A 25490-nucleotide genomic window follows, 5' to 3' on the forward strand; every position below is an offset into this window, starting at 1 on the left:
GGAGTTAGAAGGCCAGGCCAGGGAGTGTGAGGTTGGGGAAGTGAGGTGATTGAGAGGCTGATGAGTGAGGACTTTTTTTCATTGGCATTCTGGAGCCTTTGAACTGTTCTAAGCAGGAGAGCAACGTGGTCAGATTTACATTAGAAAGATTGTTCCTAGTGATTGCATCTTGAGAATGGCTTGAGAGGAGCAAATGGGCTTTTGTTCTGGTGCCCATGAGATATGAGAGTCTGAACTAGGATGGTGGAGGTAGGGATGGCGAAGGGGATGTAGTGAAGATGTTGTAAAGATAAAGTCAGCAGGATTTGGTGATTGGATGTGGAGCTGTGAGGGTGGTAGGGAAGGGAGAGGCATGAGTTGAGTGCTTCCCTGGTATCTAGCTACGGTCGGGTTTTAGAAACCTACATTCAGTTTCTGTGGAGGACGTAGACTTGGGTTTGTGCAGAATTGGTCTTTGATACTTTTACTAGGGTAAATGAGGCCTTTCAGGGAGAGGTGCAGAGGAGGGTGAGCAGAGGCAGGGGTTAGGAGGACAGAAGAAGAAGCGGAGCCTGTGAAGGAGACAGAAGGGGAGTAGGCAGGGATGTGGAGGAGAACTTAAAAAGTGTGTACCTGGAGCGCAGGGAATGGTTGCCATCAGGCAGTGTGGCCTCCTGTGCTGCCTGGAGCCCAGAGATTCAGTAAGATTAGTGCTGAAGAGCCTCTGTCAGTGACCAGATCCCGTGTTACTCTTACTGATGCCAGACCCTTTCCCATTTTGTTCTGTCCTTCCTGTGCCATTGGCTGGGTGGGAAAGTCTGGAGTCTCACTGGCCTTTCTTCCGTTCCACAAGCTCCCACATGTCTCTTCTGATCTGATGTCAATGCCCATCTCTGCTGTTTTCCTTGGTAGAAAGATCATGATAAGCTGCGTGGGGAGATTCTCTTGAGATTGTATAGTCAGAAGTAGGCCAGACCTTGAGCCAGAGTCTTAGGAGGTCCTCTGGTGTTCTCCAGCTAAAATGGGGGCTTCATGATCTCTGGTGGCAATAGCCCAGTTTCATGTTTCACCCCTCTCCCCCATACTCTGAAGCCATGTAGGTTGTAGAAAATTGGAAAAGCAGTTTTAAAGAAGACAACAAAAATTAAATTACCTTGCAAAGGTGACCACTGTGAACATTTTAGTGTGTTAACCTTCCTGTCTTTTCTGTTCAGGTACCAAATTATGTCCATGTATGCCTTTTTATAATAACATAATTGAGATCATAATACATAGCCCCCCAACTCTTGATGAGAAAAAGTTTCAAACGTGGAAAAATTGAAAGAATGAAAGCACTGTGTGCTCTCCTGTATTCAGCAGCTGTTACCATTTGCCTTCACTGCTTTCTGTCTCTTCCATCTGCATTGTTTATGTATGTACTATGTGGATAGATATTTGCTGTATCATTTGAAAATAAATTGTAGTCATCAAGTCACTTCACTTAAAGTTCACCAATAGGCATCTCCTTAGAAGGATTATTTCCTATGTTAACACTACTGTTACCACATCTAGGAATATAATAATTCCATAATATCCTCTAATCTTCAGTCCATATTCATTTTCCCCTGCTTATCCCAAAAATGTGTTTTATAGCCTTTACCCCATCAAACCAGTACAAACCAAACAAGGGTCACAAATTTGAAAGTTTTGTGATTTTTTAGTCTCTTTTAGCCTAGTGTGCACATTCCCACCACTTTAATTTTTTTTCAATTAAAGCATAACTTATTCAATGAAATGCACACATCTTCACTGTACAGCTCAATGAAGTTTTAAATATGTAAACTTTAAACTTTGATTCCACAATTTTCACATAACTAGTAAACATTTTTCATCATTCAGTTTTCACAAGCAGAATGATTTGGCCACTTACAGTTTTGTAAATAGAAAAGATATCAGTGTGTTAATTTTTCTGTTGTGATTATGAGGCTGTCTGTTTCTTCTGCCATATATTGGTCACTCTTCTTATGGCTGGGATGCAGAAAATACCTGTGCTTTGGTTTTGGCACCATGTTCATGTTCCTGGCTGTGCTTGATAATGGGGCTAGTAGGGATTGATTTTAATTGTCTGCATTGGCCTCAGTACAGTATCGTACCCTTCACTGAGGTCACACATGGCAGCTGCCATATCCCTTTAGATTAAACATGACTATAAAGGTGGACTGGATAACAATTTACCTGCACTGAGTACTGAGCTTGAACTGCCACAGGTGAACAAATAGATGGACATCTAGTGCAAGTATATACCAGAATGTTCCTTGGGCTGCTCTGCGTGGAGCTCCAGGGTCTCTTGGAAAGAAAGCACTTCTGTCTAGGAAGAACTGAGATCATTGGGGAGGTTGTAGGTAGGGATTGCTGATGCCCAGACATGGCTAGATGTAGTGATCCCACAAGGTGCCTCATGTGGTGGGGCTGGCACAGAGCTGGGCTGTTGGTCACGTGCTCCATACTTCCTTACTTAGGGAAGCATCTGGAGAAACATTTTGGACATCAGTTTATTTTGATATTTGCTGCTATGTCTCCCAAAGATTGCCCTCATTCACCGTAATGTTGATTATGGGGTTTCCCTTACCTTCTTGACTTTGTTTCTACTGGAAGCTAGTGGGCTGTGCCCTTCTCTCACTGATTTGGGGGAATTTTATCGCTTCCATCTTGTTTTGTGAGCCCAGTTTTTTTGTTTTCCATCCAGTGGTGTGTACTGTTTTTTGGAGAAGATACACCCAGAGGGGATTTCCTTTTCCAAACAGTGCTGAGGCCCAATGAAGTATGTTCTGCTGTATAGAGTAATGAAGAGATAGAAATTTGTCATCTAGACCAGGGGTCTGTGAAGGACCAGATAGTAAATATTTTAGGCTTCGTAGGCCTTAGGTCTCTGTCACATATTCTTTTTTTTTTTTTTTTTCCCTCAACCCATTAAAAACGCAAACACAATTCTTAGCTACCTGAGCAGGCTGGATTTGGTCCATGTGCCAGCCCCTGGTCCAGATGCAAGGTATTACATCCTGTGGCTGGGAAGAGGCTTCATGCTCTGCCTTCCTCTGAGACAGAGCTAGGAGGTCCGTGAGCCCTGTCCAGAAAAGGTACATACCCTACTGACCTTTTCCGAGGGAGCTGGAAACTTCTAAGGATAATGTAAAAACTTTTAAGCCTTGCCACTTCCCTGGGATTTTTTTTTTCCCCCATCCCTATTTTCCTTCAGACTCTGAAAAGGTTAAGAACTCAACATGCTGACGTATCGGAGGCCTCAAGTAACATGGTTTTTGGCAAGACAGTGTTTCATTCTGCTGCCCTTGGTCAGAGGAATTGAATTCTGGCAACTGTTAGGGGTGAGGAGAGCAGGCAGAACTCCTAGGGCAAGAAAGAGAGTAGAGATCATGAATCATTCTGGCCAGAGAAAGGGCTGTAGGATGCACTCCCCACAACATCATCCGAGTGGTGACAGAGTTTATTGAAAATCACTTCTGCCTTTGGCCTTTGTCACCCGTAGGATCTTGGGACTGAGAGTCCTGGCTGAGCTCATCTGCTCTGCAGGCAGAGCCACGGCTGCAGGGCTGGTGCTGACTCACATTCTGCTTCCTTCTCTAGAGACATCTGAACAGCTGATACCTGAGGAGGAGGCTGAGGAGACAGAGGCCTGGGCCAAACCCCTGAGCCAACTATGGCAGAACCGACCCCCAAACTTCGAGGCCGAAAAGGAGTTCAATGAGACCATGGCCCAGCAGGCCCCTCACTGCTCTGTCTGTATGATCTTTCAGACTTACAATCAGGTGAGCCCACTCCATCCCCTCTGTTTGCCCAGAACCAGCAGTCAGAGGGAAGCTTGGTTAATTGTAGGTACAGAACTTGTCACTGGTTGTCTTGGGAAAGGCATGTTTTTCTAGTGTTCTCTGCCCCATCCGTGTACTGATCAGGCTTCTCTAGGCAAATAACCTAACATTGTGGGTTTTTAATTGAGAAGGCTTTGGAGACAAGCTTAGGGTGAAGCTTAGGCTCGGAGTGGGATTCCCTGTGCCCCTTGGTACTCATGCTATTTGAAGAGGAATTTGTACTTTTGTTATCTTTCTAGTCGATGATTATTTTTTTCAGGTGATTTGTAGTCCTGGCTAGTCAGTCTGGAGGACTGTGTGTTTCTTTACTGTAGTTTGAGTTTCGGATGAAAAACTACATCCTCCAGTGTTCTCTTTTTTCCTTTCCCATTGCCGCAGAGGGTTTATGGGAAGGAGAGGGTAGGAAGGTGCTGTGGCCGAGCTCAGTTGTGCCCCTCACTCCCACTGCATTTGATTGCTCCACCATCATGGGTCTCTTTGGGTCTAGCTCTAGGAGGCCAGGAAGCCATCCACAGAGCAGCATGTGCTAGGTGACTACCTCAGTCTCAGTTGGGACCTGCACAGGTCCCAACCACAGTTCCCCAATGAGTGGTTAAAAAATGGCATGGCTGCCACTGAGCCTGGCAGGGTTTTAGATTCATGATTGCCAAAGAATGAAACCTCAGACCATTACACCTTGTACTGAACTCACTGCTTCTTTCCATTGACAAAAAGCAAAACTGAAGAGCCTTATATGCCCTTGCCTGTGAGGGAAGTGAAAGGCCTGGCTGTATTGTCAGCAGATCTACTAAGTGGAGCTGAGTTTCCTGAGTGGCATAGGCTTAGAGTTGACTTCTGGGTGCTGTCCTTGGAATGGGGGCGATGGTGCCATCCAGTGGCAGAGCCAACAGATATTTGTAGTTAGGATGTTTGCCAAGGGACGTATGTACATACTGTTCTTCCTGAAGGGGCCCCAAGTGGGGAATTGGAGTTGGGACTGTAGCTCAGGTGACCTGCTGGCGTGGACCACAAGAGGAAATCAGTACTGGCCCATAGGGAGCATCTGCTCTGGGTGCTCTCCCTGGGTGGGGGCCACCATGCGGCACAGCGCATAGGGCAGCCCACAGTAGCAGCCTTGCTAACATCTCAGTGCGTTTTATTACCACTTGGTTTGGGAAGATTGAAATCCCAGTTGCCTGTTACCTCACTCCCTCTTCTCAGTTGTCCCTTAGGGGCCTTTGTTTGATACCGCTGTGAGAAATTGAATTTGAGTCATTAGAGGTAACTTCAATTAGCAGCTCGGGGATAATGGCTGTGCACCCGGGAGTCATAGCCATAGTCATATAAGTAAGAGAGCCAGCTTCCTGCTGATGGAGCAGGTGGGAAGCCGAGAGCACAGGCACATGTTCACTGGGGTGTGCACTTGCTCTCTCTCCTTAGGTTGAGTTTGGAGGCCTTAGTCAGAACTGTGGAAATGCTCCAGATTTAGCTCCCCAGAAGCAGAGGACCAAGCCCTTGATTCCTGAAATGTGCTTCACCTCAACTGGCTGCAGCACGGACATCAACCTTTCTACCCCTTACCTTGAGGAGGATGGCACCAGCATTCTAGTTTCTTGCAAGAAGTGCAGTGTCCGGGTCCACGCCAGTGAGTGCCTCTCACCTTTTTCGTGTGTCCTGTCCTACGGGGTGTGAGCCTTCTCACTGGAAGTCCTTGCCCACCTTGGCCTCCCCCTCCATCTCCCTATGGCCTCCCCAGTCCCCCATTGCAGAGATTGCCTGTGTGTTTTGGGGGAGATTGTTGCTATTAAGTCTGAGTTTCATGTGACTCCAGGGTCCATGCTTGCACAGTCAACTCTGTGCTGTCTCCTTGGTTGTAGACACCAGGAGGGGATTAGTCTCCACTATTCACTAGGTGTTTGTACCAGTGAATCTATAGTTTCTGACTTTTTGAGACTGACCCCTCGGGCCCTGACTCTAGAATTGGAGAGTTTCTGTAAGCGTCGGTTGTAGCTTTGGGACATAGTATATGGAAAAGAGTTGTAAATCTTCATTCTGACTCTGGCCTCTGGGTTTAATCTGCGCATCTCGATGTGTCTATTAGGTTGTTATGGGGTTCCTCCTGCAAAGGCTTCTGAAGACTGGATGTGTTCTCGGTGTTCAGCCAATGCCCTGGAGGAGGTGAGTGCATCCACACTGCTGTTAACTCTTCCTCGTGAGCCTTGGAGTTTGCTCAGGGGGAGACTATTTCCCGTGGACTTTGTATCGCCAGCAGTCTGCATAGGGCCTGGTACACTGATGTCAGAGAGTGAGTATTGTCAGAACAAGTCACCATGATAGTGAGAGTGGTTGCTGCCCATCCATGGCAGGGCAGGAATGGTGTCTGGAAGCTGTTGGTTCCATTGTGTCAGGACCAAGTAGAGGTCATCTTGTGGACAAACCATAACGCCCTTTAAAGAGCTTAGCCATGGGGTCAGAGCTCCTGAATAGGGCTCAGATGGCTCATTTTGTAGCTCTATCACCCCCACCCCCCAAACCTGACAGTAACCCACATAGGAGACAGTCAAAGCCCTACAATGCCTCCAGTTTTAGCAGAGTGCCATTCATGACTTTGCTTATAGTTATTATTAACGGTAATAGTGAAGAGGATTGTGTTAAGTCAAGCAAATACTTGGTGCACTTAAGCCCCGAGTGGCCTCCTCATCTGCCTCCAGCGGGGTCCTGCTTACAGAGCCTGTGTAGGTGAAGCCCACTTGGCTGCTTTCTTGTGTGGAGGCTACAGTTGCCCAAAGGAAGTCGAGGGGAGAGCAGAGTGGATGTTAACGACTTGGTGGTAACCACTTTCTTCCCCTCTCTTCTTGGCAGGACTGCTGTTTATGCTCATTACGAGGAGGAGCCCTGCAGAGAGCAAATGATGACAGGTGAGTGTTCTGAGCAGTGTCTCCGAACGCGTGGTTCTGAAGCAGCACGCAGAGGCACTCGGAGGGCGGTGGCTATTCATCAGAATGACTGACTGATGAAGATCTGGGAAGCACACTGTTTGGAGCTGGAATAGCATCTCTAAGACTGATTTTAAAAATGGGATGCCAAGGAGAGCCAAGAAGTCCCAAACCTTTCCAAGTCCATTTCCCCTTTGGGGCAGACATGTAAGTCATGTCCTCCTTTTAGAGAAGCTAAGATGGACTCACGAGGGTATGAGGACCCTGTGGAGATGACACAGGGGGCTTTGTGGGCTGGAAATAAGGACAGTTACCTTGTTACAGCTGGGGCAGGTGCAAAGGTGCCCATGGCCATGAGCTAGTGAGCACTTTTCCACAGGCCAGCTCTCTTTGTCTCAGACCTGCCGTTTAGAATGAAGATGAGTGTCCTTAAGGAGGAGACACTGAGGAGAGCTCAGGCAAGCCTACCCACTGTTGAATCTGAGCCCAGAGGTGGGCTTCTCAGCTGTCAGGCAGCTCATTTTCACTGAGCTCAGTCTTTGTGCTTGGTCTTGTCCTACTTATTCTGAGATACAAACATAAGGTGAATAAGGTTTTTTGCCCTGGAAGGCTGTCCAGTGTATGGTACACATAGGTCAGTAGGCAACCAGTGATCGGTATCCTGCTTCCAGCTAAAATCCTCTGGGAACTTGGAGCAACATTCCATCTGGCCCTCTGCCTCACAGGAACCCCCTTCATGCTGTTCCAGATAGATAGCTGTTTTGCTTGCTGCTTCCGTTCTTTTAAAGGCTCTTACTAACATTACTTGAGGTCATCGTGTTCCTCACAATTGCAAGATAGCACTGTTAAAGTTCTTCCTTATTTGGAGTAGAAGTGGCTCTGCTTGAGCATCCCATCTTTACTTTGTAATCCTTGTTCTGCCCCGCAGGGCCATGTGAAACAAATCTGTTCCCACTCTTATATAATAGCCCCTTCTGTACAGCCCCACCACTGTGTATTACACGTTTTCACCTGGCCTGATTTTAAGTGTTTTCAGAATCTTAGTTTTTCTCATCTTGGGGCATGACAATTTCCTGAAATGTCCATAATTATTTAATTAATTCTCTAAGGATGTCCGTTGAATAGACTTGTCAAGAGTAAGTAGGTGCTTGAGACCTTAAAGAGTGAGTCTGCTATGGAGGAAGGGAGCAGAAGTAGAGGTCATTTCAGTCCAGAGGAAAGGTTTGAGCAGAGGCCTGCAGGGGACAGCTGTGATTACTGGCAGATTGGGGCACAGTTGGAAATTTTTTGAGGAAGCACCCAGGTCCTATGTAAAAGAGGTCTGCGTAGAGCTTTCTAATTTATTCTCACTCCCTGAAACTTGCCACCCTCAATTAACCGCTCATTTTGCAACAGATTGTGAGTGAGTTAGTGTTGTAAGAAGTGCAACCCTTTGCTCACCCAGGGTAGTGTGGTGGGGCCTGTTTCCACATACTCGGTGCGGAGACACTGTGGTTCTTACCTCACTGGTCCCCAGGAACTTGATGGTGGGATGAAGCACCATTGGTGGGCTCACATGAGATGAGAAGGCCACAGGTCCTTGGAGCTGGAGGTGACTGAGTAGCCTTTGCTCTTTGGCAGGTGGGTCCATGTCTCTTGTGCTGTGGCAATTCTGGAAGCGAGGTTTGTCAACATTGCAGAAAGAAGTCCAGTGGATGTGAGCAAAATTCCCCTGCCCCGCTTTAAGCTGGTAAGGAAGATGAGATGGGTTTGCAGACTCTTCATCGCTACCCTTTTTACAAGTCTCTGAGTAGAGGATAACATAGTACTTCTGAGGGCAACCTCTCTTGGCCCAGTGGCCAGCCTTTACCCATTGGTTTTGGTCTGGGTTTGTGATTCTCACCTATAATCACACGAGATTCAAAGAGGGTGTGTTTGTGCCCTTGTGTTTGGGAAGGAGGTTGGCTCCTACTGGTTTGGCTATGTGCATTTGGACCAGGGAACGATAGGGAAGACTGTACTGTCAGTTCCTGGAATCACTGGTTTGCTTCTCCTTGTGTTGTAGAAGTGTGTCTTCTGTAAGAAGCGGAGGAAAAGAACTGCTGGCTGCTGTGTGCAATGTTCACATGGCCGTTGCCCAACTGCCTTCCACGTGAGCTGTGCCCAGGCTGCAGGAGTGATGATGCAGCCGGATGACTGGCCTTTTGTCGTCTTCATTACCTGCTTTCGGCACAAGATTCCTAATTTGGAGGTGAGAGAGAGTGCCATTCTAGAATCCTCTTGAGAGTTTCCAGGATCATTTTCTTTGCAGGCTGTTCATTCATTGTGTCAGCAAATATTTCCTCAAGCATTATGCTTTATGGAGAATGCTAATGAGTAAGGGATTAAGAGATGGCGCCTGTCCATCACTACTCCCTGCCTGGTACTTCCTAATCTGGTGGCACCAAACTGCTTGTGGCTGATTCCTTTTGATTATTTGTTTACTCGTTTGCCTCTTCTCCAAGATAAACACCTTAAGGGGCCATGTTTTATTAATCTGAGTGTCTGTTAACTTAACACAGTGTCAGGGACACTGCGAATGTTGTGTACTGATATGGAGGGCTCTTGTTGGTTAACTGCCATACAGTAGATTTTGTACGTCTCTAAATGTTGAAGCTCGAAGAAAGATACATGTAATTTTAGCTAGAGAAGTTATGGAACGGTTTGGGTAGAAGGTAGCGTTTGAAGTGGGTCTTAAACAATAGGAATTGTGAGTGGGAGGGCATTCAAGGCTTCAGAAATAGCACAGACAAGTCTCAGAAGAATGAACATGTAAGACTGGTTCTGGAACCATGGTGGGAATGATAAGAAGATGAAGGCCCTAGACTGTTATTGTTTTTATTAGATAAGGAGAACTGTTACAATATTATGATTTTGAGTTTCTTTTTTTTTTTTTAATCAATCACTCTAGTGGATTCACAGATTGGAGGAATAAGGCTTTCAGTTAGGGAGGCCAGTTATCCCAGGAGAGAAGTGAGGTCTCAAATGGGAACACATAGGCAGAGCTTTAGAGTCACATCTAATCCTTATCGCTGTACCATTTGTGATCATGGAAAAGTCCTTGTTGGCTGACTGGATTCTTTTTCATAGAGGTGTTTTACTGAGAACAGGAGATGGTCAGGGGTGGGTTAGGGTCTTAGGAAGATGAAAAATAGTCAATTTAAGAATGAGACTCCAGAGGAGTGAAAGTTAAGATAGCATTGAGTCACGGCTCTGGTAGGGAAATAGGAATTTTGTTATGCAACAGGATAGTGATTTTGTGATTATCGGTTGCACTCCATATCCTTAAATCGGTGGCTGTAGACTGCTGATGCTGTGAGGAAATGGGGGATACTGTTGAGTTTTTCATTAATTCATTCTTCACATATTCATTGGGCATCTACTACATGTCAGGAAACAAAGTTGCAGCATATCCCATGAGGCACAAATGTGATGGATAAATTTAAGGCAGGATAAAGGAAAAGGAAGGGGAGGTAGTGAGGAACAGTGTCAGTATGTTGACATTTTGATGTGAGAGAGCCAGCATGCAAGATAACTGGGGAATAGCATTTCAGGTAGAGGGAACCAGCAGTGCAAAAATCCCAAGGTGTGAACACACTTGGCATGCATGCTCAGAACAGCAGAGAGGCCAGCATGGCTGGAGTGTAGTGCTTGGGCAGTTTGGGGAGGAGTGGTCGAACACAAGGCCACAGACGCTCTGTGATCCCATTTGTATCAAAGGCAAGTTCAGAATGAGAAGAAGGGTGATGTGAGGGTCCGAGAGATGGCAAGGCCCTTGTAATGGAGAGTCATTTGTAGTGTGCAGCTGAGGACATCCAGGGGGCCTCAGTCTTTGTGCCCTAGCCTTGGGTGTAGAGCTAATACTAAGATCTGTGTGGAGCATTGTCCTTGGGCTTCAGATCACCTGTTGAGTGTCTACTTTGATGTGTGTCTAAGTTTTGTGCATTAGTAGGTGCTATTTGGTCACTTCCTGGCAATAATAGGGAAGTCAAAAGAGTCTGTTCTGAGTTTGGGATAAGATAGTGTGGTATGAGAACACTTGTGGACTTGGAACTAGGGAAGAAGCTACACTTATGCAGGAAAATATACTAGTTTATTCCAGTGTCCTGGTTGGGGTATGGATATCTGGAAAGACCTATCTCAACTCCCATCTCTTCCTACTTTTTACTATTCCATTGCTATGCTTATCTTTCCCTGGTAAAGAGAAACCAATTGATCTTGGGCTCCATTTGCCAGACCTATATCAAGTCAAGATGGGAGTAACCCAAGCCTCTGTTTTTTCCAGCGTGCCAAGGGGGCCTTGCAGAGCATCACTGCAGGCCAGAAGGTCATTAGCAAGCACAAGAATGGGCGCTTCTACCAGTGTGAGGTGGTCAGGCTCACCACTGAGACCTTCTATGAAGTCAACTTTGATGATGGCTCCTTCAGCGACAATCTCTACCCTGAGGACATAGTGGTAATGTCTGCAAGGAGCTTCTTGAGCTTCTTTGGGACCGGGGACATTTCTAGGTCTGAGTGGCAGACTAGACTGGCCGTGGACCTGCCTGCCTTTTTTTAGCCAGGCCCAGAGTCTCATCAGTTGCCTTCAAACAAAAAAAAGCCTTTGGACTGGTCTTTTCTCTGCAAAGGAAGTTGTGTGCTGCTCAGGTACCCTGTTTCCTCTAGAAGCTTGTAGGAATAAGTGTTTCCTGCAGTTCTTTGAAACATCTTGTAGTTCAGTCTAAACTGTCCTCGAAGGCAGTCTACTGCAGTGGCAGAGCCTAGGCTTTCGGATCAGATCCTTGTAACACAGCCAGCTCCATTCCTTAGCAGCTATGTGAATTTGGGAGAATTACCCAATTCTCTTTTCTGCCATGCCCTCTTAGTAGATATATGGAATTAGCTTTTGGTTCTTTACAATTGAAGGCTTTGGGGCTGAGTAAAAACTGCTTGGAGGCACCTGTGGCCTGCTTATCTTATCAACACCTGACACAGGAGGCCCTGCCTGGACCCAATCCTAGGTTTCCTGGCTCAGGGCTCAGGACTTAGTTCAGGTTTCCCCTGTCCTCATCCTTCTTTTTCATGTGTTAGACTAAGCAGCAAGGTAGTGGGATGGAGCCACTTCTTCCTTTATCAGGTGTTGCCCACATTTATGCCACACGAGCAACACATTGGCTTAAAAGCACATCCATTAGTTAGAAGGTAGACTTACACTGTAGTAAAGATGGCAGTAACATATTTGTGGCAGTAGAATAGCTGTGACTTATTAAGCTCTTCCAGTATGCCAGACACTATATGCTGTGTTTTATGTCAAGTATTTCTGTCACCTTTCATACCAACTCTGAGAAGTAGGTGGTATTATCTCTACCTTACAGAAAACGGTGACCTCAGGATTCTCTTCTAAAAGTTACTGAGGACCCTAAAGAGCTTGTGTTTTTGTGGGTTATGTTTACAAATATTTAGTCCATTAGAAATTAAAACTGAGATTGATTTGAAATAATTTGAAATGATATTTTTAATGAAAATAACTATTTAAAAACTATTAATGCCATTTTTCTATAGTTTTGCAAATTTCTTTAATGTCACATCCAGTATGTTGCAAAATATTCTTTTGATTATATTTGATTATATTATATGAAGAAAATTGTCTCAGATATGTGATTGGACAGGGGAGGAGTATTATAAATAGCCTTTCAGATGATTTTGGTTATTATTCTTTGATATTATACCAAAACTCAATAAGTGGTAGTTCCTTAAAAGTTAATTAGTGTGGAATCTGAGAGCAGTTCATTGAACCTTGTATACTGTTATATTAAAATCTGTTGGTCTCTCTGCCCTGAGAATGGCTGTCTCACCCCCCGCACGATTTTATAACATACGTATTTGTGCAGTGGGCTATGCAGGCCTTCTAAATGTTGTTAAAATTTTTATACAGTATCAAAAATTACATTGATTCGTATGACTAATCTCAGAAAAACCTTGAAATTTGGGGAAGTTTCAAGCTCATATTTGTGATAAACTTTCCCAAAATTCTAATTTTTGCTTGAAAGCTTAGATTTTTTTATCATTGGCAATACCGTCAGTTGTTTTCCTTGAAGTGACAAGGTCACTTCATTTTCAAGATGTATGCCAATACTAAAGTCTGAATAACGACAGGTTGTCACTCATTTTTTTCAATTAAAGCTGTGTTCCATGAAAAGAGCAGCTACTTCAACTCACAACTTAGTTACACAGTGTTTTTCCCCAAGAATACCGTTGTGCCTCTGCACACAGCAGAGGTATTTTTTTGAGTACTTCCACAGAAGCAGGAATTCATCCTGGTTCATTCTTCCTGAGGTAGGTGGTGATTACCACTGTGTTCAGGTGGACCTTCTTTTTATCCTTCTCTTACTCTTCCCTCAGAGTCAGGACTGTCTCCAGTTGGGTCCTCCTGCTGAAGGGGAAGTGGTCCAAGTGCGATGGACAGATGGCCAAGTCTACGGAGCCAAGTTCGTGGCCTCCCACCCCATCCAGATGTACCAGGTAGCCAAAGGTTTTTGCTGGGAACTGGGGGGCACTTGATTAATTCAGTGTTTCCTCTTTGGCCAAAGGTGAGTCTTTGCTCTTGGGAGAGCTTAAAGGTCAGTAAGAACCCTTTTAGAGCTAAGGGCTGTCCTGTGTCCAGTCTGTCAGGTGTGGCTTCAAGCATGGCAGTCCTTCAGTGTTCTGAATCCTTCCGTGACTACAGGAAGTTGCCGCTGTGCATGGTGGTCCAGGGAGAGAGTCAGGGTTGTCTTAGCCAAAGATCTTTGTTTCCTTGGTAGGTGGAGTTTGAGGATGGCTCACAGCTTGTGGTTAAGAGAGATGACGTTTATACTCTGGATGAAGAGCTTCCCAAGAGAGTCAAGTCTAGACTGGTGAGTATTTTTTCTGTGTGCCCTTGGTTCCTGCCTGGGAGGGAGGGAACAAGGCAAGGATGTGTATCCCTTTGTTTTTTTTTCCTCGTGGTGGTTGGCCACAAAGTGCTCATTTGGCTTGCCTATTCTTCTGTAGTCAGTAGCCTCAGATATGCGCTTCAACGAGATTTTCACGGAGAAAGAGGTTAAACAGGAAAAGAAACGGCAAAGAGTTATCAACTCGAGATACCGGGAAGATTACATTGAGCCTGCACTATACCGGGCCATCATGGAGTAGGTGCTTCCAGGGGCCAAGAGATTCCCAGCCATCAAGGCAAGAGCACTCTAGGGGTTCCACAGCACAGCAGACACTTGGAACTCCGAAGTCTCTAAAATGAAGTTGTAAAATGAAAAGGAAAGAAATCATACCCCATCATCTTCTCATCCCACCTTCATCGCATTCTGCTCTAGTGAAAGGACAAGCCATTCTTGGACACGTAACAGCACTCGCTGAGCACTGGAATGCTGTGGCTGCATTGTCTCCACTCTCTAATGGGGTCAACTATGCTGGCTGGGTTGGTTGCCCTTTTCCAGGCCTAGGACATAGCTTCCTAACGATCACCCGCACCAACTAGGAAGAGGTGCTGGTGCTTGCCCCTTTTCCCTTCCTCCCTTTTGTATTTATGTATGTGTGTGTGAGCGCGTGTGCGTGTGTGTGCGTTTGGTCTGGACCAGCTTCTGCCAGCCCCTGGCCTTTACTTTCTTCCTTGCCTATCCAGGGCAAACAAAATGTGAAATTCTGCCCTCAGCTGAGCTGAGTAAGGGCCCATGGGGTTGGCTGGAGATGGATGTGGCATCTGTCTGTCCCTGGAACTGCCTCAAGCATGTGCTGGCAAAGCTGCAGTATTGTGATGCTAAGGAGTTAATGCCACCTCTTTGTCACCTCTTGAAGGAGAAGATAGGGGTAATATGGGTGTGTGCCCACATCTCTCTAGGCACAGAACCCCTGTGGCACAGTATTAGAGGGTGCGGGTGGGGAATAATCTGAAGGGGCATCTTAATATGGAAGCAGGCAGAGCCTGGTGGGTGATTCTGTCAACAGAAAATTGTAATCATGCAGGGGCTGGGAGGGTTAAGATGAACTGGGGCCACTGGGGCCAGGGGCAGGTTTGCCCTTGGTCTGGGGGTGGGAGGGAGTGGATTTGGGAGGGGGAGGGTGGGACTGGAGGGCAACACTGATGGGGTTAAACAGGTTTATGCTCCTCATGAATTTGCCTGGGCCCAGGATTGGAGGGCTTCGCACCTGTACCCTGTGTATACAAGAATCAGATTTATAATACTCCCGTTTTTTGTTACGTATGAACGCTATAAACCAAATTATTTTGAAAACTGGTGCATCACCTTGTCCTTAGCAATAAAACATGTTGAGCAGAGGATTGCCTGTGTCTGCCCCAAGGAGCCTGAGTGGCCCAGGGTCAGGCCAGTGGTGTATCTAGAGTCACAGGCTCTGGAGCAGGGCCATGTATTTTAAGAAGTCATTCTGGAAAGACTGGGAAGCTGTCCTAAAGAGATAGGTTCCTTGTCAAGTTCTGGTCCTGTGGCTTTGTACTAGGCTAAGCATGGTAGGACATGGGGAGCAGAGGCACCTCTGGCCATGAGCACTTTTTGCTTCCCCTGCCTTAGAGATGGGAAGGAGGTAATAAAGAGCAGACTACCACTTAGCCTAGGGAACTGAATTTGCTCTCACTTCTATTCCACCTCATTGAGCTGGTCAACTTCATGCCGGAGTCTGCATTCCATACAAATTGTAGAACCAGCTTGAAAGGAAAGGGGTACATTTTATGTGCTTAAAGAGCAAGGGACTCAAACCCCAGAGGTATGGGTTCCTGAAGCTCTAAGTTGCCTGTTGGTGAGAAGTTTCCCTGGAGGAAGAGCCAGTCCCCTTGCCTGCTGAGTTCCTGAGGTCCAGGTGAACAGGGATAGAGTGGCAGCAGGCCATGGAGGGCCAGTGAATAGGTACAGGGCACAACAGAGCTGCTCTAGCTGGTCCTTGGATGGCTAGGTACTTCCTGTTTCATGGCCCTGTCCAGGTGTAGGAGCAGCTCAGCAAGTCAATGCTTGTGTCCTGGGGCTTGGGAGGTGGCTACTTTCTGGGTGTCTTATTGGGGGAGGGGGAGGAGCAGCAGGTTTTAAAGATACTTCTCTATGTCAACTCCTTCTAGGGGCCAAGAAAGGGAGGTTGGCTTTTTGGTGAGGCACCCAGTGATTCCCAGGGGATACTGTAGGGAAGATAGGGTGGAGGCAAGCCTTAATGGATTGGTGAGCCCTGGGAGCACATACATTTGGAGGGAAGGAACACATCTCCAGCTTAGCAGGGTCCCAGATCTACCTTCACTGACCCCACCTTTCTTGGAGGACCTGCAGAGTTCTTAACTATTTTTGTAGAAACTACTTTTTACTTTGGTTAGTCTAATAACTCTGGGGAAACCGAAGTTTAAAGAGGTAGAGATTTTCTTAAATCACACGGAATAGGCCGTTCTCTCCCTGCCTGCCAGTGCAGTCAAGCTCAGGCCTCAGAGGACCGATTCCAGGGAAGGGAAAGCCAAGCCAGCCTGTCTTAGGCAGGCTTCTAGAGGCCTTTTTGCCAGGGCAAACTGCCCTCCTTTGGTAAGGTAGCGTCTTTGGCTTGGTAACCAAGGATCGCAGCTGGACAGTTCCTCCTCCTACCGGAGGAATAAACATTTGAAATTGTGCCCCAGGCAAATGACGGGGCTCAGGTGCTGCAATGAGGCTGTACAAGAGAGCTGGGACCTCCAGAGCTGCAAAGGCTGGATGAGATGGGGCAGGGCGGAGTGGTCCTGTGTCCCGACACAATTTTCTGCGAGGCTCTGAAATTGGTAATACAGGAACAGCCTGGGACCCCCGTCCTTTCTTACCCCATAGGATTGGGCAGGGTCGCCCAGTTCATGGATGTCAAAGACCATGGGCCTCAGGGAACGAATTGGCAGAGTTCCTCGGCGTGGAGTGACCGTGGCCATCCTGCATATTGCGCCCTAGAGGCTACCCGCCCCCCCAACCCCTCCCCATTTCCCCCGTCCCCATCACCCGCACCGGCAATTAAGCAGACTCTGGAGAGGCTCGGTGATCCCAGCGGACAGCGGACCGCGAAGCCTGTGGGCATTGGACGTCCGCATCCCGAACGCGCGTTCTCTGGGGCGTGAAGCCGGGGGAGGAGGATTCCTCGAGGCGTTGAGCGTGCTCCGGGGAGACGAGGCGAGGGTGCCTGCGCTGAGCAAGCTGGCGAGGTCGCGCTGCGCCCGCGCGTAAGCCTGCAGGGTCTGCAGCTCCGTACCCCTCGAAGCTCCAGTCCTCGCCCGCAGTCGGGTCGGAAAACTCGGGGGTCCTGTACTATTGGGCTGCTGTGGGCTGTGACCGCCCACTGCCTGCAGCGCATCTCTGCATTGGTCAGCCTCGCGCCCCGCCCGGCTCCCGCACGCCGATTGGCCGGGAATGCCCGACCGCGGGCAAGGGCGCTGAGGCGGAGAGCAGGATTGGTGGTCCCGCCGTCTCTGGGTCGCGGCCGCGCGCTCAGCCCGCCGCTGCGTCCCCACTATGGCGGCGTCCATGCCGCCCACCGCGTCGTGGGCGCCCGCCGGGGTTCCCCCGCGGCTGCCGCTGCCGCCTGCGCCGTCGCCTCCGTCTTCCCGTCCGCGCGGGGTGGGGCGCCGCCTCCCCGCTTCCTCCCTCACGGCTGCGGTAAGCGCCCGTCCCGCGCGCGCCCGGGTGCGGCATCCCCCGCGGCTAACGGTCACCGCGCCGCTCCTCCCCGCCCCCACCGCCCGCGGCTCCCGAGTCGCCGCAGGCGTGGAACCCGCGCGCGCTCTGGCTGGGGAAGGGAGGGTTGGGGCGCTGCCTGATCCTTTCAGAAGCATGACGTCCGGCTGGGTCTGGGGGCTTGGGCCGGGAGTCCGGCCTTTGGACGACCTCCTCTAGGTGGGGGCTGCCAGGCCTGAGCGGGGAGGACAGCTGGACTCGGGCCGAACGGCCTGAGGTCACCTGAGTTGCGAGACACCGCAGCGCTGCGCGCGTTGTCGCAGAGGAAGGACACGTCAGGCCGGCCTCTGCTGTGGGGAGAGGAAGGAAAAGTCCAGGGACAGCCTGAGAGGGAATACGCAGCGGACTGGTAGTGGCTGTCATTGCTCACTGCTCTCCTGGCAGCCAGATGTTTAGCGGACCAGGGTCGACTTGACTGGCAAAGAACTCTTCTTGCTTCCTTTCGTTCTGGCACTTCTCCATATTGTTTAGTTGGTGATCTTGCTTGAAAGAAGAAATACCTTAGTGACGAGAGCAGGTTTAGTTAGGATTGTGCCCCACGAATATTTGGATAATTTTTTACAACAGTGCCCATTTTTATAATTCTGTAATAAACTTTATTTCTGTTTTCCTCACATTTGAGGAGGGAGTGAAACTGTGAGCGGAATCATTGTAATTAATTGAGACAGAGACCAATGAAAGCAGCTGTTATTGTATAAAAAATAAAAAAAAAACCTTTTTGTGGATATACTTTGAATTAGTTATACTATAGATAATTGAACACGAAGTAGAAAAAGGTATTTATTAGGTTTCTGAAAGTAAAAAAGCCATCATGGAAAATGAGGTTATTTCTAAGTCAGAATTGCTATGGAGTGATGATCACTGAACTGTTTGGTATGCCTTCAATTCAAAAGATTAAAAAGAAGCTGGCACAAAAATTTATGACCTAATGGTGTTTTAAAATAATCTCTTGAAGCATCAGGGTTCCTAAGATTAAAGATTCTTAATTCAAGGACCTTTTCACGTATTAATCTCTCCATTTCACATGTCACATGAGGAAATAAGATGTACATAGTTTTAGAGACTAATCGACTTTGGATCACCCCTAGTATCTATTCAGTACGTATTGTATGCAAGGCAATACCGTGGTGTGGACCTCAGTATCTCTAAGGTATGAGACTTATTCTAATGGGCCTATAATTTAGTTGTGGAATAAAGGGCACACAGAGAAATGGTAACTAAAGATATGGTTTCTAGAATTCTGAGACAGTAGGTACTATGAGAATGCAGGAAAAGGGTCGAGTTGAGCCATGAAAGTGTAGGTATGAATGAATGACGGAGAAGAAGTGAGGAAATAAGAAAGCAAGAATGGTAAAGGTGGCATGGGAGAACCTGAAATGCCCACTTATTGGAAAAAGTGGGGAGATAAGGTTGTACAAAAAAGATAGATTGATGGCATCAAATCAAGAAGTAGCTTTGTCCCAGGTGAAGCAAGGGATAACAAGTAGTAACTGTATTTACTTCAGATGAAGCTGGAGACAGCCATTAGAAAAGATGTACAGCTTTGTTACTTTTCTCAGCCACCCAGGATTCATACCTCAAGATCCATTCTTGCCTTTCTTTTTTTCACCCTCTGGGTTCAGCTGGTTGCCAGGTCTTGTTGATACTGTCTCTGTACTCTTTCTTGTATCTGCTTCCTTTCTTACTGTCATCACACTGATTTGGGGCCTTCGATATACCAATCCCTTGAATTATTGCAGAAACCCCTAACATTTTTTTTCTTTCCTCCCATTTGTCTTGTCTACTACTATCACTTTTAGATATCTCACTTCCCCAGCCAAGACTTAATGACTCCCCACTGTCTGTTGAATTAAGCAAAGACCAGCCTCGCATGGGCACTATGGGTAAATGCATTTCTAGCAATTTCCTTAGATTTTTATTATATTTTCCAGGTCAGTGGAACTGTTGTTCTTTGTACTTTGCTCTTTGTGTTCTATATCTTTGCTCATGTTGCTTTTTCTATCATAAACGACCTTCAATCTCTAATTGTTGATTCTTACTCATGTTTCAGGGCCATTTGATATGGAATTTCCTTTGTGAAACTTTTCTTTATTTTTCTCCCCATCTAGATGAGACTTGTCTCTCGTTTAAACCATGATAACACCAGAGCCTACCTTTTTGCTACAATTGCCAACATAAGACTAAAACTTTTTCAAGACATGGACTATCTTCTTCATCATCTAGCACAGTGTTTTGTACACAGTAGGTGCTTGGCAAATATATTTTATATTGAACATAGCTTTGAACCAGGATGGCTGCAAAGAAAATTCTTTGTGCAAACAAAATATTCATTGCAAAATCTGTAAATAAAGTTACTTATGTGAAAGAATTCCTTACTGAGAGATCTGGTGTATTGATTTGAATAGCCTGGGTTAGGCTGCATTAACACAAACCCTTTAGACTTAAGTGACTTAACAGAACAAAAATTGACTTCTCATTCATTCCACATGTCCAACATGAGTGCATGAGGAACTCTGCTCCTCACAGTCACTCAGGACTCAGGCTGATGGAAACTCCATCTTAACAGAGTGTTTCCAAGATTATTTTGATTGCGTGAAAGATGGTGATCAAGGGAAGTTACTGTCCCAAAGTGGCATATGTCACTTTCATTTATATTTCATTGACTAAGACAAGTGACATGGCCATGCCTAACTTTAAAGAAACACAGAGAGTTGCAGTCTTAGCATGTACCTGGAAAGCAATGAGCCAGAAATAATTTGTGTACAGCGCAAATGACTACTACATCTCTTTGAGTATCATGGCCTGTAGAAGATTAGAGGTGACAAAATTAAATGGACTAGTAGAGACAAACATATTGACAGTAGCAAGAATTAATAGCTCTAATGAGGCATGGGTTGAGAATGAATTGAGAAGTCAGAACTCCATTATATGCATTGTAAATGATCACAGTCTAAGGCTATTGATACAAGGGCAATCTATTATATCCCAGCACAGTCATTCCTTAGGGCACACTATTTTATAGAACCCTCAGTAATGAACACAGGAATGGTCCTGAGGCATCCAAAAAAAGTTAAATTACATTCAGGATATCCAATTTAAGAAGCCAAGAAGTGTGTAATAACTTGAAATACCTTTTCATTGAATGGTTAAAATAAAAAGGAATCTAGGTTCAGCCTGGTTGGTTTAATTTGGTTTAATAGAGGCTATCAAACTTTGGTATTTGGGGAGGAGATTTCACTTTGACAAAGAATAGAAGCATAGAGTTTGGAGCTGTTTGGAGCCCTGCTTCAGGAGATAAGATCTGGGTTGAAATCTTGGCTCTGCCACTATTGTCTGACACTGAGCAAGTGTCTTATTCTTGAGCCTGAGTTTCCTTATCAGTGAAATACTAGTGTGGTTATGAGGATTAAATGAGTTTATGTAATGTGCTTTGCACAGTCCCTGGTTCAGAGTAAGCACTCATGATCATGTCCATCAGTAGCAACAGCAGCAGCAACAGGATTTGAAGAAACTTTTGAGAAATCGGGTATGATAACTCCAGAGATGTAGGTAGAAGGGTTCCCCCAGATTTTCCTACCTTTTTCTCTTTTTTGGATAGCATTCTTGCCACACCTTTATTGTTTTCACACCTATCATGATTTACTTAGTTACATGTTTGTGTCTCCCATTAGACTAGGTGCTCTTGTCATCCCAGAAAAATTTATTGAACATGAACTCTGTGCTGGGCTCTATGCTACACCAGACATTAGGCATTATAAATATGAAAGGTATGTCCCTGGCCTCAAAGAACCTGTAGTGTGGTAGGACCAGAAGCCAGTAAACCAGCAGTTAGAATACATTGTAACAAGGGCTGTGTTTGTGGGTCCTGTGGGATTGCCTATATTCACACTGGGAATAAAAATAATGGTTTTCCAGAGAAGTTCACACCTAACCTAAGTCTTGGAGAATCACTAGTTATTAGCGGGGTGGATGTGGGTTTAAAAGGCTTTTCAGACAGGAAACAATGTGTGCAGTGCCCTAGAAACACAAGAAAGTGGCTACATCCTGAAGATGCTTGAATGGCAGGAGAACAGGGTATGTTTGAGGAGTAGGCGGAGGCTGCCAAAGTTGGACTTGGAAGGCTTTGTGAGTCTAGGAGTTATAGCTTTGTCTTCAGATGATTAGGAGCCACTCGAAGGATTCAAAGGTAGGAAATAACTTTTATCAGCTCTGCCTTTGAGGAAGATCCGTGTGTGTGGAAGAAGTAGAGTAGTAAATATCCTATTTCCCTGACATGGGAGGTTCTGAGGTTTGCAACCATAGTACTGTGCCTACTACACAAGAGTCACAAAATATTTATATATAAGGAGAGATTAAAGTGAAATGAGACTGGAGGAAAGGATACCAGTTAGGCTCTTGCAGTCATATGAGGGCTGTGTCCATGTCTTTCCTAGGAGTAGAAGAGAGTACCATGGCTTCACCAGTTTCTACAGTATGACCTTGGGCAGGCTTCAGAACCTCTCGTGTCTTCTTGGTTTTTAACTTTTAAAAATGGGGATAAAAATCACTACCTTTCAAGGTTGCTTGAGGATTAAGCAAATGTAAAAAACCTGACCTTATGCTATTAGGCACATAAAGGACCTCTTATAATAAAAGTACTAGTTTTAGGATTCCTAATGTTTAGTATATTACCTGGTTCATGGTCGATGATCATTAGCCTCCAATGCCACCACCTAGAGATAACCGTTGCCAACATTGTGGTTTTATTTACACATTGTAAATGATTGATGATGCTGAAATGTCAGTGTTAGGCATGAGGGAATCATTCTGAGATCAAGAAGGAAAGAATTGATGTGAATATCATACCAATTTAAACATTCTTTAAATGCCAGCAGATTATATCTAGCTATTCAGCTGTTCCCAGCCCTCACTCAGAAGTCACATATGCACATGTGCATACACTCTTGCTACTGATATTATAATGTGCTCACTGCATGGGCTGCTAAAATATATGCACTTATCCTTTGGCCTATCATTGTTATTGTTGACTGTCTCCCCCTGAAATTTTGCTCTTCCTTAGTCTTCCGAATGTGTTTTTAAAGATTGTAATGGGGTTTAATTCTGATTTGCTCTTCATCATGTTTCTTCCTAGCTGTCCTAGCTGATAGGAGTTTCTCCCTGCTGAACTGTACAACTTAATTTATGTTATTCTGAGTGAATGTCATCTACTGCCTTGTCTTATTATTTGTCTGCATGTCAGTAAATTTCCCTTTTCCTGGATATCAGTATTTCTTACAAAATAATGAAAAAATGGCTTGTTAATGTATTTTTAACATGACTTGAAAACCCACTGAAACCTTTTGTTTGAAATATGTGAAACAGGTTAGAAAATTCTGTTACTAACTTTTTAAAGTATATGACAGTGATTCTCGGACTTTTTGGTCTCAGGACCCCTTTATAGGTTTAAAAATTGTCGAAGACCCCAAAGAACTTTTCTTTTTGTGGGTTTTGTCTATTGATATTTAATGTATTAAAAAGTGCTGAGAACACAAGAATACATGAGCACACATTCCATTAGCCCTGGGGACAATGATGTCATCACATGTCATCATATATAGCCTCTGGGAAACTCTGTTAGACCCTTGTGAAAGAATGAGAATGACCAAGGCAAATAATATCTGAGAATTATGAAAATGGTTTTAAACTTGTGGATCCACTGAAAGGGTCTTGGGGACCCTTAAAGGTCCTTGGACCACAATTTGAGAACTGCTGACATACTGATATAAGAGTTTTTATAAATGACACTTTTACATCTTTTGGCACCAAAATAACATAAGGGTAGAAACACTGCCAGACATCTGTTTTCAAAATGTACTCAACATAGTTTCTTAAAAAAAAAAAAAAAAAAAAAAAAAAAAGAGTTTCTAGCTTTTGTTAAAATATCTCCTTTACCTTGAAAGGACAGATGTATGTATTTTTGGAATATCTGCTAGGTACATCCTTCTAACAGACATTTGCCATTCCAGAAAAGGTCAGCAAACTTGGAACACCAGTATTTTTGTAAAACAAACATATAGAACTGCTCTTTAATTCTAGAAATCTTATACGTACTTGGCCAGATGATAACCAGAGAACTTCTTTGAAGTATAAGAGTTTCATGGTTACTCACCATTTCATTGTCGTCTAGTTTTGATCCTATTTAAAAAATCTAAATTTTTAAATCTAAATTAAAAATCTAAATTGACCACATTGATGTCATTTCGTAATACATTAACTACACTGCATCACAAAGCAGATTAATAAGAGATGGCACCACTGCCCCCCATGCTGTGGAACTTTCGTATTTCTTGAGGATTCTTCCTGAACCTCATGTGCTACAAGACATCTGACACGGATTACGTGAGGAATTCACTGTCAACTGAAATTAGATACCAGAACAGTTTAAGAGTTCTGGTGTTTTCTTTTGATACTTTGGTGGAGCATGTTGAATTTCTTTTGAGATGTATAGTTGGCCCTCTATATGTGCAGGTTCCACATGTGTGGATTCAGCCAACCGAGGATTGAAAATATTCAGGGGGAGAAAGTGTTATGTTGTTGCTGACATGTACTATGGAGTTAGGCCTAAATGGCTGAGTGTGTGCTTAACGTGTACAGACATTTTCTTGTCATTGTTCCCTAAACAATACAGTATAACAACTACTTACATCACATTTATATTGTATTAGGTATTATAAATAATCTAGAGATTATTTAAAGTATATGAGGGGGTATATAGGTTATATGCAAATACTAAGCCTTTTTATATAAAGGACTTGAGCATTTGTGGATTTTAGTATCCTATGTACTAGACTAATCCCCCACGGATATGGAGGAAGGACTCTATCTGCTCTCTGAAGCTGAATGGCCTGGGCTGTTACAATAGCATCTTCTTGCTCTTGCCTTAGTCTTCTCCAGGCTCTCCTCTATATTGCTACTTGAGTAATCTTTCTAAAATACAGATCCGACTAGGTTATTTCTGTACTTAATCCCTTCAATGGTTCTTCATTGCCAATGAGATAAATTTCAGACCCCTTAGCATGGCATCTAAGGCCTCTCCTACCCTTTTGCTACTTCAGTTTCTTTGCTGAAGTTTTTCCTAAACCTTACAGACAGTTATTAATTTCTACCATCTCATAATGTCTGTACCTTGTTTATACTTTAACTGCGTACATCACACTGCTCTTGAGGACAGGCACCACACTGTGTGTCTGCTGCTGTATGCAGGTGTGTAATAATGGCTTCCACCTGGACTGATAAGATGGCAAAGCTTCCAGTATAGTTATTCTGCAATATTAATTTCTTTGTTTTTTTTTTTTTTTAAAGATATGGGCAGATAAACTATGACCCTACTACATAGGCCCTAAGATATCTAAAGTCTCAGAGAAATAATAGTAATGAAAAGGAACATTTGTCTCATACTTTATAATGATATATTTTACACATACAAGAATATCTTAATATGCCATATTGCTTCAGCTTTTGTTTTTTAAAGAAATAGAACATTGCACTTCCGATATATGCTTCCTATGTATTTTCTCCCAGTCTCCTTCCTCTTTGACTAGAGAAGACACTATGTTGAATTTAAAGTTTTTAAATTCTCATCCACGTTTTTAGGCTTTTGTTACGTGCTGTATATCCGTAGCAGAGGTTGGCCAGCTGGCCTACAGGCTTTATTAGAACACAGCTATGCGCATTCATTGTTATTGCTGCTCTCGTGCTACAGTTTTGTTTCTAGTTTTCTGGACCTGTCACCATCTCCTAACCACCTTCAACACCAGCCACCACCCTTTCATCTCAGTTGGCCTAGGCAAAGGAAAGTTATCTTTTCAAACATTCCGGTTTTTTTAATCTACATAGAAGTCATCTTTTCCAAATTAAAAAAAATATATATCTCTAGAACCTTATCCTCTGAACACTATTTAAAAAATCCAATGCCACCACCTAGAGATAACCGTTGCCAACATTGTGGTTTTATTTACACATTGTAAATGATTGATGATGCTGAAATG

General features: G+C 44.9%; 2 protein-coding genes across 14 annotated transcripts in view; both read left to right on the forward strand.

Moving 5' to 3' along the window:
- The window catches only part of KDM4A (lysine demethylase 4A), a 40129-nt gene extending 25067 nt beyond the window's left edge, over positions 1 to 15062 (forward strand). For all 5 annotated transcript variants that reach the window (XM_023535028.1, XM_023535026.1, XM_011367525.2 and 2 more), the window contains 10 exons: positions 3601 to 3782; positions 5262 to 5466; positions 5923 to 5999; positions 6684 to 6739; positions 8378 to 8486; positions 8802 to 8987; positions 11061 to 11231; positions 13157 to 13276; positions 13558 to 13650; positions 13787 to 15062. In XM_023535028.1, coding sequence (XP_023390796.1) covers positions 3601 to 3782; positions 5262 to 5466; positions 5923 to 5999; positions 6684 to 6739; positions 8378 to 8486; positions 8802 to 8987; positions 11061 to 11231; positions 13157 to 13276; positions 13558 to 13650; positions 13787 to 13927 — 1340 coding nt within the window. In that variant the 3' untranslated portion in view covers positions 13928 to 15062. The remainder of the gene's footprint in view (positions 1 to 3600; positions 3783 to 5261; positions 5467 to 5922; positions 6000 to 6683; positions 6740 to 8377; positions 8487 to 8801; positions 8988 to 11060; positions 11232 to 13156; positions 13277 to 13557; positions 13651 to 13786) is intronic.
- Positions 15063 to 17222: 2160 nt separating this feature from the next.
- The window catches only part of ST3GAL3 (ST3 beta-galactoside alpha-2,3-sialyltransferase 3), a 182023-nt gene continuing 173755 nt past the window's right edge, over positions 17223 to 25490 (forward strand). For 3 of the 9 annotated variants that reach the window (XM_011367532.2, XM_011367531.2, XM_023535031.1), the window contains exon 1: positions 17231 to 17385. The gene's annotated coding sequence lies outside the window, so the exon portion shown is untranslated. Of the gene's footprint in view, positions 17386 to 25490 lie in introns of all 9 variants that reach the window. The other 6 variants (XM_011367528.2, XM_023535030.1, XM_011367530.2 and 3 more) reach the window with 4 other exon arrangements.

Source organism: Pteropus vampyrus, unplaced genomic scaffold (assembly GCF_000151845.1).
Source record: "Pteropus vampyrus isolate Shadow unplaced genomic scaffold, Pvam_2.0 Scaffold135, whole genome shotgun sequence".
NCBI classification, from domain to species: domain Eukaryota; kingdom Metazoa; phylum Chordata; class Mammalia; order Chiroptera; family Pteropodidae; genus Pteropus; species Pteropus vampyrus.